This window comes from Eumetopias jubatus, unplaced genomic scaffold, assembly GCF_037043125.1.
Source record: "Eumetopias jubatus isolate StellerSeaLion01/CBP00866 unplaced genomic scaffold, mEumJub1_p1.0 scaffold_14, whole genome shotgun sequence".
Classification (NCBI taxonomy): domain Eukaryota; kingdom Metazoa; phylum Chordata; class Mammalia; order Carnivora; family Otariidae; genus Eumetopias; species Eumetopias jubatus.
The window spans coordinates 93,308,595-93,323,791 of record NW_028274820.1 but is presented as its reverse complement, the minus strand read 5'-3'; the positions used below and the strand labels follow the sequence as shown (position 1 = coordinate 93,323,791).

Below are 15,197 nucleotides of genomic sequence, written 5' to 3'. Positions count from 1 at the left end.
CCCTTTAACATTGAGGGGTAAACATTTTATTTATTTATTTTTTAAAGATTTTATTTATTTGAGAGAGAGAGAGAACAAGAGAGCAAGCATGAGCAGGGGGGAGGGGCTGAGGGCGAGGGAGAAGGAGATTCCCTGCTGAGGAGGGACCCCGATGGGGGACTTGATCCCAGGGTCCTGGGATCATGACCTTGAACTGACTGAGCCACCCTGGTGCCCAAGGAGTAACCATTTTAAAACGCCATTGACCTGTGACTGAAGACTGTGTCTAAGTGCATTTGCAAAGCAAGGGGAGACTGCTGAGAGAGACGGTGGTTGCTTGTCCTTCTCTGCCCTGGGATAAGGGCGCACTGTCTTCTTGTGCCTGGAGAGTTGTGCTAAAGGTTCCGCAACTCCCGAGCCTCCCTTAAATTCACAGAGCCCCTCAGGCTACTGTCTCCTGGGTGCCTTGGAGCAGGTTACCCTTAGAATGTATTATCATATCAAAGCACCCAATTATTACCTTAACGTGTTGCAGAAAGACTGTTCCCCTCTGGGGCATAAATTAAGCCCCACTCTGAGCTGTGGAGCCCGACAGTAGTAGAAGTTAGCTTGACTGTTTACAACATCCCTCGGGGAACCAGCCCAATAAGTATGTTAAGAAAGCCCAAACCCTGGTTAATAATTGCAACAGGGAAGCGCAATTAGAAAACTGAAGGGAGTATGATTCTATTTATTTGTCTCTTCACAAAATTAATTAGAAATCCGTGCTTTGACTGTCACCATTCGCTGTGGCTATTTACTTTCTTTTAGGTGTATTTTAATTTCCCAAGTATGTTTTAGAAAGGGGAATCAGGCTTGGCAAAAACATTTTGCCAATTTTTGGGGGGGAAATATGAGGCTCATATCTCTTAAATGGTAGAAGGTTGAAAATAACTTTGGGAAGAAACATGTAACCAGAGCAGTTGCAAATTTCTTATTGTTCTCTTACGTGGATGTTAGCTGTTCACAATTATACAGCAAAATGTAATTGTTAGGAAAAACTTCTGTTTTCCTTTACACACTCACACTCAGTACTTGTGACAAATCTTCACTTTTTTTTTTTAAGAGCGAGAAAGCACATGCAAGCAGGGGGTGGTGGGAGGAGGCAGAGGGAGAGGGAGAATCTTAAGCAGGCTCCACTTGGAGCTCAATGTGGGGTTTGATCTCATGATCCTGAGTTCATGACCTGAGCTGAAATCAAGAGTCGGTTGCTTAGCCAACTGAGCCACCCAGGCAACCCGATAAATCTTCACTCCTGACACTGAATGTGTGGGTTATTTACACACCGGCCAATTCTCCAGCACCAGCTGGGTATTCTACAGTTTAGTTCAATTCTGACCCTAACCAGGAGTTTGCTCAGACCCCACAGGTTTAGGGCTCAGTCGCACAAGGCCATCGCCCACCTCAGACACCAACCGCAAGCAGTAGGTCCCCAGGTTATCCACACCTTCTGTCTGACTTGCTACAAATTGCAAGTTGCCACAGATCCCCCTGGGGGCTCAATAAATTGCCAGAGCAGCTCACAGGACCCAGACAAACAGTCTCCCTACTATTGCAGATGTATTACAAAGGATATTTTATTTATTTATTTATCTATCTATCTATTTATTTATTTATTTAAAGATTTATTTATTTATTTGTCAGAGAGAGAGAGAGAGAGAGAGCACAAGCAGGGGGAACAGCAAGCAGAGGGAGAAGCAGGCTTCCCTCCGAGCAAGGATCCCGATATGGGACGATCCCAGGACCCCGGGATCATGACTTGAGCCGAAGGCAGACGCCCAACCAACGGAGCAACCCAGGTGTCCCTACAAAGGATATTTTAGAGGAAACAGACGAACGGCCAGATGAAGAGCTATACAGAGGGCAAGGTCTGGAAGGGTCCTGAGAGCAGGAGCTTCTGTCCCTGTGGAGTTGGTGGTACACCACCCTCCCAGCACGTAGATGTGTTCGCCAGCCTGGAAGCTCACCAAACCTTGGATGTTAGCGATTTTTAGGGAGGCCCCATCACATAGGCATGAGGCATATAGGCATCAACTCATATGCCAACCCCTCTCCTCTCCCCGGGGGATGGGGGATAGGGCTGGATGTTCCATAATTCTAATCATGGCTTGGTCTTTTCAGACCAGGCCCCATCCAGGTGCTCACTGAGAGCCACCTCATTAGACCAAATGATGCTCCTTTGGACCAGGGAAGTCCAAGGATTCTAGGTGTTCTGTGTCAGAAACTGGAGCCAAAGACCGAATATTAGCAGGAACTGGCTGCTGAGAGCAGTATATATATTTTTCACAATGACGAAGTGTATGTTTTTGCATTCTTCATCTCTATGACAAGAAAAGTTATGATTTTTTTTAAGTTATTTGCTTTGATAAAAACAAAATTATTCTCTTCCCCCTCCCTTCCTGTTTAGGCTAATCATAAAGACTGAATTTTTGCCTACAAAATATCGAGGCTACATGCTCCCCTTGTCTCAGGTAAGATAAAATAGGAATCCTACCCGGTCTTATCCTAGAGGATATGATGCACATGGTTTTGCGTCTGGCTGGTTGATTGATGAGCACACTGCCTATTTCTTGGTGTTTACTAAAGAGCACTGGGAAGGTTAGATGCCTGGGGTCCCATTTCAAGGTGTCCTCAGCCAGGACTTTTTCTCACCCCACAGTAGCATTTAGAACACAGTAGCCCCTTCTGGGAAACATTCCAGTGGCTGGTCTCAGTGGAATGATGGAAGCCCAGGAATGCATCTGGAATGGACTTTGTCTTCCCACTGAGTCTTCAGTAGGAGGACACAGCTACTACCCCTTTTTAGGGCAGCCCATCTCCCCTCTAGGGTTACTAGTATCTTTGAGGCCATAATTGGCCCATGCCTGTGGGGACTAAGTGCCTTGTCCAGCTGAGCCATTTATCCAGGTGAGGAGATTGGGATGCTCCCAAGCCCGCCCCAGGCCCCACTGGCTGCTGAGGAGAGGTTTTGCATCAGAAGCTATGTCGATCAATCTAGGTGCCCTTGTAGCATCTCTGATGCCATCATCGTCCAAAAGCCCTGACTTTCAGGGGCCCAGGAAAGAGAAGGCTCTTCTCACTGAAACATATATTTGACAATAAGTAAAGCCGTAGGAGAACATTTTAAAATTTATTTTAAATTTTTCTAATACTCAATGTAGGCAACAAAAAATGATGAAGAACATAACAAACACTGCACGCTAACTCTTTACATTTCTCCCAGCTTTCTTCTGATCTGTGTTAAGATAGATGCACACACTTTTAACACTTAGAATTTGGATTTTATCCTCAACAGTATTTCATGGGCATGGTCCTGCTCAGGCTCATCTGTGGACATTTTCTCTTCCATCTGCCACTCATTCCATGGCACGCTTCCTGGTCATGTCTTCTCCTTGCTAGTCTTATTTTCCTCCTCTCCTTGGGTCATCTAATTAATTCCAATGGTTTTAGCTTCCTATATCTGTAAACCCAAATATCTTTGTCTACAACCAAGAGCATCTCCCTGAGTTTCAGATGCAGGTAGCCAATAGACTACTGGAGAGTCACTTGACTATCGCTTCACAAATATCACATGGATAGAATTGATCTGTTCATCTTCCCCTGAAATGTCTTATTTCCACGTTTCCACTCTCAGCTAGTAATAAACACTGTATGGGCCACAAACTTAAGAGCCATCCCAGCCCCTCCTGTGCCCTCACATCCATTCAATCCTTCACCAAGTCCTACTGATTCATCCCTTATTGATGGGCCCCCAATTGCAGTGTCCATCAGGAAACCCTGTCACTTTTAGGTCTAATATCTGTGCCAGATTATCAGTTTTTAAATTTTTTGCCATTTTCCTACTAAAATCCTTGTCAGTGACCTATCCCCTGTCACTGTGATAGACTCCCTATCTGGTCTATCACAATGGCTAACGGCTAGTCTTCTTATTTGTTGCTTCTACAGGAAGTGCATCCCTGACCACTCCCCATGACATTACTCTTTTTTTTTTCATAGTCCTTAGTACTTTCTGAAATAATCCTGTTCAGTTTTTATAATAGAATTCTTTAGTGATAAAATAGTCACCCCTTCGTCACCCCTTAATTAGTCTCCCACGAAGGGTCTTTTATTCTATTGTCTTCTCTCTATCTCTGTGAGGTGGAATGGAACTGTCATTTACTCTCCATCTTCCAGTGGGGAGAGAATGTTCAGGCTAACACTTGGACTCATTCTAATTCCCAAACCCATGGGGACTGGCCGTAATGGACTGCCATGTTGTTTGTCGATATAAAATGATCTTCAAGATACATTTTTCAGTACAAAATCAATACTTATACTATGATACCATTTGTGAAAAAAGAGAACAAGATATATCCTTATTAGGTTGTATATGCATAGAACAGCTTTGGAAGGACACCAGAAATTGGTAATATTGGTTCCTTCTAAAAAAAGAGAACTGGATGGGAAGTAGGAGAGGAAGAGAGTATTTTCAGTGTTTTCCTTTGTGCCTTTTGAGTTATGAACCAGTAAATCTATTATTTACTCAATGGGGAAAAATGTCAGTGTCTCCGATTTTTAAAACTTTGGTGATAGTACTGACCCCCTGTCTAGTTGAGCCTTCCATTTATAGACAAGCAAATTGAGCCACGGAGAAGTGAAGCAATGTTCCCTGTTCATCCAGGTCCTGGAGAACCCTCCTCCATCACAACCTCTTATACTGAAATGCTCCCGAGAGAGGCAGGGTTGAGGACACTTGATAGGAATTGTGAAGATTTTATTTTCAAGTAATTACTATAACGAACATGGGGCTCGAACTTACAACCCCAGGTTAAGAGTCACAAGCTCCACCGACGAGCCAGCCAGGTGCACTGATAGGAGGAATTTCAACCTCCCCTTCTCTCCTCAGGTTTTCTGGCTGGCTGGCTCCCTGCTTATCATCAGCCTGGCCTCTGTGGTCATCCCCACCATTGGGTGGCGGTGGCTCATCCGCATCGCCTCCATTCCTGGCATCATCCTCATCTTGGCCTTCAAGGTGAGGACGCTCGTGGGGCTCCCTCTGGTCCTCCCCTCCAGCTGGCCCAGGGGTCCTTTCACCCCATAAGTATCAGCCTTACATCTGCCTCTTTCCTTCACTCGAGACTGTCTCAATCTGCTCCATCCCTCCCCTCCATTAGCCTGCCTTCTGATCATTTATTGCTGGAAGTTTTGTCGGACAGCTGCACCCTATTTGGGCTGACCCTTCTCTAACCTTTAGTGCTGGGAGTCGGATGCCGGGTACACATTCTCAGGCCACTATAGACCAGCTGGTTTGTCCTTCTGCTCTCCCTCTAATCTGCAGAATCATCCTCATCCTTAGGTTCTAGGAAAATTATGCTCATTGTTCAAAGATGGGGCTGGCAGCTCAGTGGAACTGGGATGTGTTTTGTGTGTGTGTGTGTGTGTGTGTGTGTGTTACCTGACACTGTGGAATCAAAGAATTTCAGATTTCACAAGGGTCCTTGGAGGGCATTTATTTCATACCCCAACCACAAGCACACATCCTGTCACGGCCAGAACACTCCCAGCTTTGGGCACTTTCAGACTCGAGACTTTATAGACGACATCAGTGTGTTCATCTGCAGGCAGCCCTAGTTCTTAGGAAGTTCTTTCTGAACGTGAGGGGACCCTGCCTCCTTATGAATTTATGTGTGGTCTCAGTACTTCTCTCTGAAAATCCAGAGGTCTATCTTCTACATGATATCCCTCCAAACAGTTAAGGGGAAAATTAGCCCAATCCGAGCTTTCCTTCTTTGAATGAAACAGTAGCATTACCTTCAACTCTTTCTGCCGCCACCTGATCCCAGAGCCCTGTCTTTTTTTTTTTTTTTTTTTTTCCTGGATGAGCCCATTGGTCAGTGTCTTCTCTGCAGTGGATGGTTGCTTGGCGTCCCACACAGAGCGGCAGGTGCCTGGGCCCAGGGGCTTAGTGGACCTGGGGCTTCCCGTGAGCAGCCTGCCTGCCTTGGTTGGTAGAGTCAGACACAGACTGTGCTGGCCCCACCACCCTGGGCAAGTTGTCCCACCTCATGAATAGGGCCTATCTCCCTGTGCAGTGGGGAGGATTAAACAAGGAAATGTGTAAGACGGTCTTCCCGAGCCTGGAACATGAACAGGGTTCAATGTGCATTAGCTATGCAGTTATGTTATTACCTTTTTAAGAATTATTTTGAATCTGGTCTTGCCTTTGGATTGATCACATTCACACCGAGTATATACTAGGCTCAGCATTAGATTCCAAGGCTAAAAGTATGCATAGGATACAGGTCTTGCCGTCAGGGAGCGCCAGCCAGTCAGCGAGAGATAGATACGAATGCAAAGGGTGATCATACCAGTGGGACTTGGTCAGCACTGTCACAGCTTTCGTTCTGTGGGTGCTCAGGGGAGAGAGCGGATTGTTCCAGTGAGGTGGTGCTGTTGAATTTGGCCTTGAGGGCTGGAACAGCCTGCATGGGGAGGGCCAGAGAGTGGGGCAAGGGCATTTGGGCAGAGCTGAGGCATCAGCCCAGTCACGAAGGTGTGAATGCAGAATATGTTTGGGGGAGAGCAGGTAGGCTGGAATGAAGGGTGCTGGTGGGAGGCGGGGTGCGAGCACAGGCCTGTGTCCAGATTATGAGGGCCTTCAAGGCAAGGGGTGCTGGTGGCATGGAAGGGGTTGTGTGCTGGGAAGCTGGTTCACGGCTGCAGGGCGCCTGGGTGGGAGGGAACATGAAAACGCCAGGAAAGCAGTCGGAATCATCCTAGTGGGAGATGAGGAGGACCTGCCCTGCCTGCTGGCCACGGGATAGGGAGCAGGGTGCTGCTGGGGGAGGTGCTTTTCTGAGGAAGAACCAGCCCGCCTTGATCGGTTGTGAGGCATGAAGGGTAGGGAGTGGTTCAAGGTGACTCTCAAGGTCCCAGCCTCCACAGAGGCCTGTCTTGTTATGTATGTATGTATTTATATTTATTTATTTACTTGAGAGAGTGTGAGAGCATGAATGGGGGGATGGGCAGAGGGAGAGGGACAAACAGACCCCGCTGAGTGGGGAGCCCGACATGGGGCCCAATCCCAGGACCCCAAGATCTTGACCTGAGCCAAAGTCAGTCGCTTAACTGACCGAGCCACTTGGGTGCCCCAACCTGTCTTGTTTTCTGAGTATGGCAGTCAACGATCAGTGGGTTGAGGGTCTGTCTGGTGAGTCAGGAGTGATTCTTCCCCCTGTGGGTGCCAGAGCCCCTGCTGTATTCATGCTGTGGGCTGTTGCATGTGGGAGATCACAGGGTTTCTGGGGAGAGGCTGGGCTGACAGTGCAGTAGAGGGACCCTGGGGCAGCTGTTTACCAAGTGGATATAAGCATTTCCTTGTGTTAACGAGTAGGTTGGGCTCTGGATCATCCTGATGTCATCAAGATGGGACTATAGTAAGGAGGATATCACCCTATTTGTTCCAGATCAACTTGGAATGCTGAAGATGCCTGCCATACTGTGTGGCTTTATGCTTGCTGCTCCTCCATCCCTGGAAACTGGGGCATGTGACTATACAAGAGTCACTATGGAACCCCTGGGGTCCACAGCAGTTGAATTCTGATGCTCTTTCCTTCTGTGCCCAGTTTATTCCCGAGTCCGCTCGCTTCAGCGTCTCCACTGGGAACACTCAGGCTGCCCTCGCCACCCTGCAGCGCATCGCCAGGATAAACCGCTCAGTCATGCCGGAGGGGAAGCTGGTGGAGCCCATCCTGGTAAGTTCCCAGCAGGGAGGTCTTCTCCTCCCACCAGAAATCCCCTCAGTCCTAGAAGGGTAGAGGGGAGGGGACCTTCACTCTCTAGCCTTGCCCTAGAGGGACGAGGGATAAGAGCAGAGCCGACTGGGACTAAATCCAGCTCCGTGGAGAGCCAGGTGGCCCTAGCAAATTACCTACCTTCGCTTTCCTCATTGATGAAATGGGAATAATAACCTCTACCTTGCAGAGCTAGTCACATGTCTTGGCATCTTTGTTTATAGGTGAGAGATTGTTTTATAATTTTATTTTCTTGTACTGGCCTTATAAATGATGTAAATGATAAGTGATATCAAACTATAAACCTCATTAAATGATTTCTTTTTTTAAAAAAGGTTTTATTTATTTATTTGTCAGAAAGAGAGAGACCACAAGCAGGGGGAGCAGGAGGAGAAGCAGGCTCCCGACTGAGCAAGGAACCTTATGAGGGACTTGATCCCAGAACTCTGTGATCATGACCTGAACCGAAGGCAGATGCTTAACCGACTGAGCCACCCAGGCATCCCTAAATGATTTCTTAAAAAAGAATATGGCATTTACATTCTACTGGTTCCAGGACTCTTAATGTCAATCTGAAATCATGTCTCACACCAGCCCTGATCAACCAACTGTAGGCGGGTCAATCATAGGTACCAGTGGTACCTTCCTCACCTGTCCTGCCAACTCAGCAACACTTTATGTAAGATAGAAATTCACCTCTTGGTTATGGTTGGAATATGGTTTTGGAATGCTTGGTGAAACTTGCCTCTAATGTCATTTATGCCTAATATGTATTTTGAGGGGAGCAGTGGGGGGGGGGTAACAATGGGGTGTTACATGGAGGAGTTTTTAAAACTATGATTTAATTTATGTAAAGTTTAGAGTCTACTTTTGTTTAAGACTTTTGATTGAGTCAATTCTGGTAGTGTATATATTTTAGAAAATTGTCCAGCTCATCTAGGTTTTCAAATTTGTTGATATAAAATTGTTCCCAGTGTCCTCTTAGGAGTTTCAAAAATCTGCTGCGTATGTCCCATCTTTCATTTTAATGCCATATATTTGTGCCTTCTCTTATTTCATGGTCCTCTTACTAGAGGTTTGTGTATTAACTTCAAAGAACAAGGGTTTTTCATTGCTGTTCTCTTTATTGACTTTTTTTTTTGTGGTCTTATTAATTTCTACTCTTTGTTTTCTCCTTTAGCTTTTTATGTTTTTCTAGCTTCTTGAGTTTAGTACTTAGCTCATTTATGGTCAGTCTTTTTGATTTTTAATTAAGCTGCATTTAACAAGTTTTGTTACAGAGTAATTTTATTTTTATTTCTATTTTGTAACTGTTCTTTCTCTTTAACCAGTGAGTTATCCGTCAACTCCCCTTTTTTGTTTGTTTCTAATTTAATTGCATTTTGGTCAGAGGATGTTATCAACTATTTGGAATATTGGAGATTTTTCTGTTGTTCTCTACATAGTGACTTTTAATTGATGTTCCATGTGTGCTTAAAAAGAGCATGTGTTCTCATTGAGTATATATATTTTGTTATATACTGTTAATTGTGCCATATAAATATCTGACACTTTTGCTAGATTTTGCCTGGCTGAGCTAACAGTTTTTCAATAAGATGATGGCTTTGTTTCTTTCTCCTTACAGTCCTGACAGTTTACTTCATATATTTTCAGGATATCTTGTTGCTTCCTAACACATGATTGGCTTAGTCTCATGGATTAACCTTATTATGTTGTTATTTTATACTGGTTTGGGCCTTAAATTTTATTTTCTCTCATATTACTATATCAAAACTACCTTAGGTTAGCATTTTTCCTGATGTATCTTTTTTCCAGACCTTCATTTTTAACTTTCCTGTGTTGCTTTGCTTTAAAGTTATTTCTTGTGTGTATATATAACTGATCTTTATTTTTTTCACTCAATCTGGTATTCTGTGCCTTTTAGTAATGAATTTGATCCATTTATATCTATTGTGATTACTCACAATTTGGGCTTCTGCCATTTTATATTTCCTCTTAACCATGTCTTTCACTTTCTCCTTTCCTACCTTTTATTAGAGTGATTCAGTTTGCTTTTCTCCCCCTGTGCTTCCTTCTACTGGCTAGGAATTTGTGCACTCTATTTCTTTTGTTATATTTACTATTATTATTATTATATTCTTATATATATAAGAGATATATATATATATCTCTTATATATATAAGATATATATTATAGCCCTTAAATATTGAAAATGAGTACCCACAATATCTATGTTACTTAGTGTCTTTATTTGCTCTCTGAACAGTACAAGGCCCTTGAAGATGTTAGTTCTGATCTGCCCCAGTCTCATCTTCCAAATTATTTTTGTCTTATGTTTTTGTTTCATGCTGTTCATAAGTTTCCCTAAATTAGACATTATTTTCTAAGCAGGTATCTGTTTAGATTTGTAATATTTTTACTACTGTCTTTTTTAGTGGTTTCAAGCTTACCTTTTACAACAACATTCTGGTATCCTTCTCCTTTCTATTGGGTTAATTTGGTTTCATACTTACCACTTAAATGTTGGATCTGTCTGGGTTTAATTGAATATAAGAAACATGGTGCAGGTCTAATTTGGTTATATCTAAATGGCTAACCATTTGCACTCATATATTTTTATTGAATAATCCATCTTTTGTATATTTGAGTCTATTTTTGAATTCTCTATTGTGTTCTAATGACAGATTTGTAGATTCAGGTATGTATGAGGACTTGTTATATGATAAAGAGGGTATTTCATGTTGTTGGGAAAAGGATACAGGTTAATTGTTGGTCCAATGTGACACTTTTAATTACAGTATTTTTCATATCTAGTAGGATAAGTCCCCTTGTCAAAATTCTTTTTCAGAATTTTCCAAGTTATTTTCTCAGTACTATTTTTCTGGAACAACTTTGAAGACACTTTATTAAGATCTTCTCCTAATTTCCCCCCCCAAAACTAGGAGAGTTTAATTGGGATGGTGTTGGAATTATTAGTTAACACATAAAGAGAATTGATACCTTTATAATATTAAATATTTTTATTTTGATAAAAGTGTATGTTCCCACTAGTCAAGTCTTTTTATATTCCTCAGCAACATTAAAAAACAAACAAACAAACAAACCCAAAAACCAAGACAAAAAACTCTTATTGGAAGGCTGAATTTCCTGAGGGGAGAGTTCTCCCTATGTGTTTTTTATCTCTATTTTTTTTTTGATGTACATTTTTTATTTGATACTTAGAGAAAACCCTATGAGGTAGGCAAATATTTTACTTTCTTTTTTTTTGCATTTTATTTTTTATATGTATTTTTTAAATTTATTTTTTATTATTATGTTCAGTTAGCCAACATATAGTACTTTCATTCGTCAAATTAAGAAACTGATCTCAGAAAAGGAAAGGAAGGACTCCAAGATTCTAAAGTGAGTACAGTTGACTCTTGAACAACACAGGGGTTAGGGGTGCTGACCCCCTCCCCATGCAGTTGAAAATCCATGGGTAACTTTTGATTCCTCAAAAACTTCATTAATAGCCTCCTGTTGACCAGAGGCCTTCCTGATAACATAAATAGTTGGTTAGCATATATTTTGTATGGGCAGCACCTGGGTGGCTCAGTTGGTTAAGCAACTGACTCTTGATTTCAGCTCAGGTCATGATCTCAGTGTCGTGAGATAGAGCTCTGTGCTTGGCATGGAGCCTGCTTAAGATTCTCTCTCTCCCTCTCCCTCTGCCCCTCTCCCCCACTCTCTCTCAAAACCAAACCAAACCAAACCAATATTTTGTATGTAATATGTATTATATACTGTCTTCTTACAATAAAATAACCTAGAGAAAAGAAAAAATGTTAAGAAAATCATAAGGAAGAGAAAATATATTTACAGTACTGTACTGTATTTATATAAAAAAAAATCCACTTTTAAGTGGACCTGCACAGTTCAAATTCATGTTGTTCAAGGGTCAACTGTAATTTTTTTTTTTTTCCCAGACACGGCTTTTTAAAAAATTTTAATTCCAGTATAATTAGTGTACAGTGTTATAGTACTTTCAGGTATACAATATAGTGATTCAGCAATTTTATACATTACTCATTTCTCATCATGATAAGTGTACTCTTAATTTCCTTCACCTATTTCACCCATTGCCCTACCCCCCATCTTCCCTCTGGTAACCATCAGTTTGTTCTCTATAGTTAAGAGTCTGTTTTTTTATTTATCTCTTTTTTTCTTTGTTCCTTTGTTTTATTTCTTAAATGCCACATTTGAGTGAAGTCATATGGTATTTGTCTTTCTCTGACTGACTTTTTCACTTAGCATTATACCCTCTAGATCTATCCATGTCATTGCAAATGGCAAGATTTCACTCTTTTTTTTATGGCTGAGTAATATTCTACCATATATTTACACCACCTCTTTATCCATTCATCTCTGGATACTTGGGTTGCTTCCATAATTTGGCTTTTGTAAATAATGCTGCAATAAACATAGGGGTGCATATATCTTTTCAAATTAGTATTTTCATATTCTTTGGGTAAATACCTAGTAGTGTGATTGCTGGATCATACAGTAGTTCTATTTTTAATTTTTTGAGGACTCTCCATACTGTTTTCCACCGTGCTGCACCAGTTTATATTCCCATCAACAGTACAGGAAGTTTCCTTTTCTCCACATCCTCACCAACACTTGTTGTTTTTTGTATTTTTGATTTTAGTCATTCTGACAGATGTGAGGATATAGCTCATTTGTGGTTTTGATTCACATTTCCCTGATGAGGAGTGGTGTTGAGCATTTTCTCATGTGTCTGTTGGCCATCTGAATGTCATCTTTGGAAAAATGTCTGTTCATGTCTTCTGCCCATTTTTTAATTGGATTATTGGAGTGTTTTGGTGTTGAGTTGTATAAGTGCTTTATGTATTTTGGATACTAACCCCTCACTGAATATGTCATTTGCAAATATCTTCTCTCATTCGGTAGGTTGTCTTTTAGTTTTGTCGTTTTCTTTGTTGTGTAGAAGCTTTTTATTTTGATGCAGTCCCAGTAGTTTATTTTTGCTTTTGTTTCCCTTGTTTTAGAAGACATATCTAGAAAAATGTTGCTATGGCTGATGTCAGAGAAATTACTGCCTGTCCTCTTTTCTAGGATTTTTATGGTTTCCTATCTCATATTTAGGTCTTTAATCCATTTTGAGCCTATTTTGGTGTATGGTGTAAGAAAGTGGTCCAGCTTCATTCTTTTGCATGTAGCTGTTCATTTTTCCCAACACCATTTATTGGAGAGACTTTTTCCCATTGCATAGTCTTGCTTCCTTTGTCAAAGATTAATTGGCCATATAATTGGGAGTTTATTTGTGGGTATTCTATTCTGTTCCATTGATCTATGTGTCTTTTTTTGTGCCAGTACCATACTGTCTTGATCACTACAGCTTTGTAACATAGCTTGAAGTCCAGAATTGTGATGCCTCCAGCTTTGCTTTTCTTTTTTCAAGATTGCTTTGGTTATTTAGGATCTTCAGTTGTTCCACACAAATTTTAAGATTATTTGTCTAGTTTTTTGAAAAATGCTGTTGATATTTGATAGGGATTGTATTAAATCTGTAGATTTCTTTGGGTGATATAGACATTTTAACAGTATTTGTTCTCCTAATCCATGAGCATGGGATGTCTTTCCATTTGTTTGTGTCATCATTTTGAAGTGTACAATTCAGTGGCATCAAATACATCCAGAATTTTGTCATCATCCTGAACGGTCACTCTGTTAGGCCATAACTCCTCACTCCTACCCACCCCCAATCCCTGGTAACTTCTACTTTCTGTTTCTATGAGTTTGCCTATTCTCTATTTCATATAAGGGGAATTATACAGTACTGTGTCTGGCTTATTTCACATTGCAGCCTGAAACAGGTGTTCATTAATGCTCATCTCACTGTGGCATCCCCTTTGAGACGTTGCAAACCTCTGCACCACCAAGCCTGATCGGCTGCCAATCCCACTGGTGCCTCTACAACAGTTGGCTTTTCCGTCCAGTCTCTTTCTTTCACACTGCCACCTCCTGCCCCATGCCCTGTGATGTCATCCAGCACAACACTGTCAGACGAGGATTCTTCAAACACCAATACTACCCCTTCTGTTCAGGAGCCTTCAGTGCCTCCCTGCCCCTGCCCCTCTCAGTCCCTGACTATACGTGAAGCCCAGAATCCTCGTCCTGGCATTTAAGGTCTTCTGTGATCTTTATCAATCAGCCTTTGTATCCTTGGATCCATGGCTAAGTGAAGATTTTGATAAGAGGAGGATTGACAGAATACAAGGATGTTGGACATATGACTGAGCAAAAGGCATCACCGGAGAGGTAGAGAGTGACACAAAGCAGGGACACCAGCGGTACAGAGAAAAGCTGTAGGTTCTCACCAGGGCTGGCATGCCTGTGGGAGAGGCTGTTCTTCTGTTTACCCCTCTTCCAGCTTTATTGAGCTGTAATTGACATACGACATTGCGTAAATTTAAGGGGTACAGTGTATTGATTTGATACACTTCTATATTGCAAAATGATACCTGCCATAGAGTTTGTCAACACCTCCATCATATCACATAATTACCATTTTTTTTTTTTTTTGTGGTGAGAACATTTAAGAGCGACTCTCTTAACAACTTTAAAATATATTATAAAGTATTAAATCAGGGAGACTCAAGTCCCATAACAACTACCCTCCCTCCTCCACCCCATCTAGTCTCCATCTTCTCTCCACATTCCCCATCCTCCATCGTCCCTCTTACATCCTTCTCCTTTCTCCCCTTTCCTCTTCCTCCTGCTTTCCTCCCCTTGCCTTCAGCTTGCAGCTTCCATCCATATGCCCATCTGATGGTCTTGTCCTTCATGACTGTCTCTGGTGCAAGGCCCTGTGGATACAGAGCTATAAGCCACAGACCCTGCCTTCAAGTTTCTTACAATCTGCTTAGTGAGATGCGGCTCACACAGCAAAGAACCACTAATAAAACAGCCAGATGTTAGAACCAGGTGAGTGGCACAGGCAACAGCGTGTAGGATCAGAGCAGAGAGGTGAGCATGGCCAGGGCAGTGGAGCCTCCTTGAGGGGATAATTGAGGCATAAATTGAACACTGAAAGGAGAGGCATCCTCAGGGGAGGAAGGAGGTGGAGTGGTGTGAGCCAAGACCAGAGGCAGGAATATGCAGTGGATTTCGTCATGCTGGCTGCCATCTGAGTGCCATGCCGAGGGGGCTGGACACGATGGCCTGGGCAGGGCAGCCTCTGCAGCTTCACTGCACAGACTCGGAGACGAGAAGCTCTGGGGACTGGCTAAGGAAGGGCCACACCATAGATGAGTGAATGAGTCCACCAGTTTGGATTGCAGTCTAAGATTCATGACCACCTAATTTCTTTGACTATAATTTATGATTCATTGTGATTTACGGCA

The 15,197-nt window shown here is 42.4% G+C and overlaps 1 protein-coding gene across 1 annotated transcript in view; it reads left to right on the top strand.

Annotated features, from left to right (window-relative positions):
- Positions 1-15,197, top strand: part of SVOPL (SVOP like) — a 69,592-nt gene that overhangs the window by 10,615 nt on the left and 43,780 nt on the right. The window contains exons 6-8 of the mRNA XM_028106354.2: positions 2,426-2,489; positions 4,904-5,029; positions 7,623-7,751. Of these exons, the coding sequence (XP_027962155.2) occupies positions 2,426-2,489; positions 4,904-5,029; positions 7,623-7,751 (319 nt within the window). The remainder of the gene's footprint in view (positions 1-2,425; positions 2,490-4,903; positions 5,030-7,622; positions 7,752-15,197) is intronic.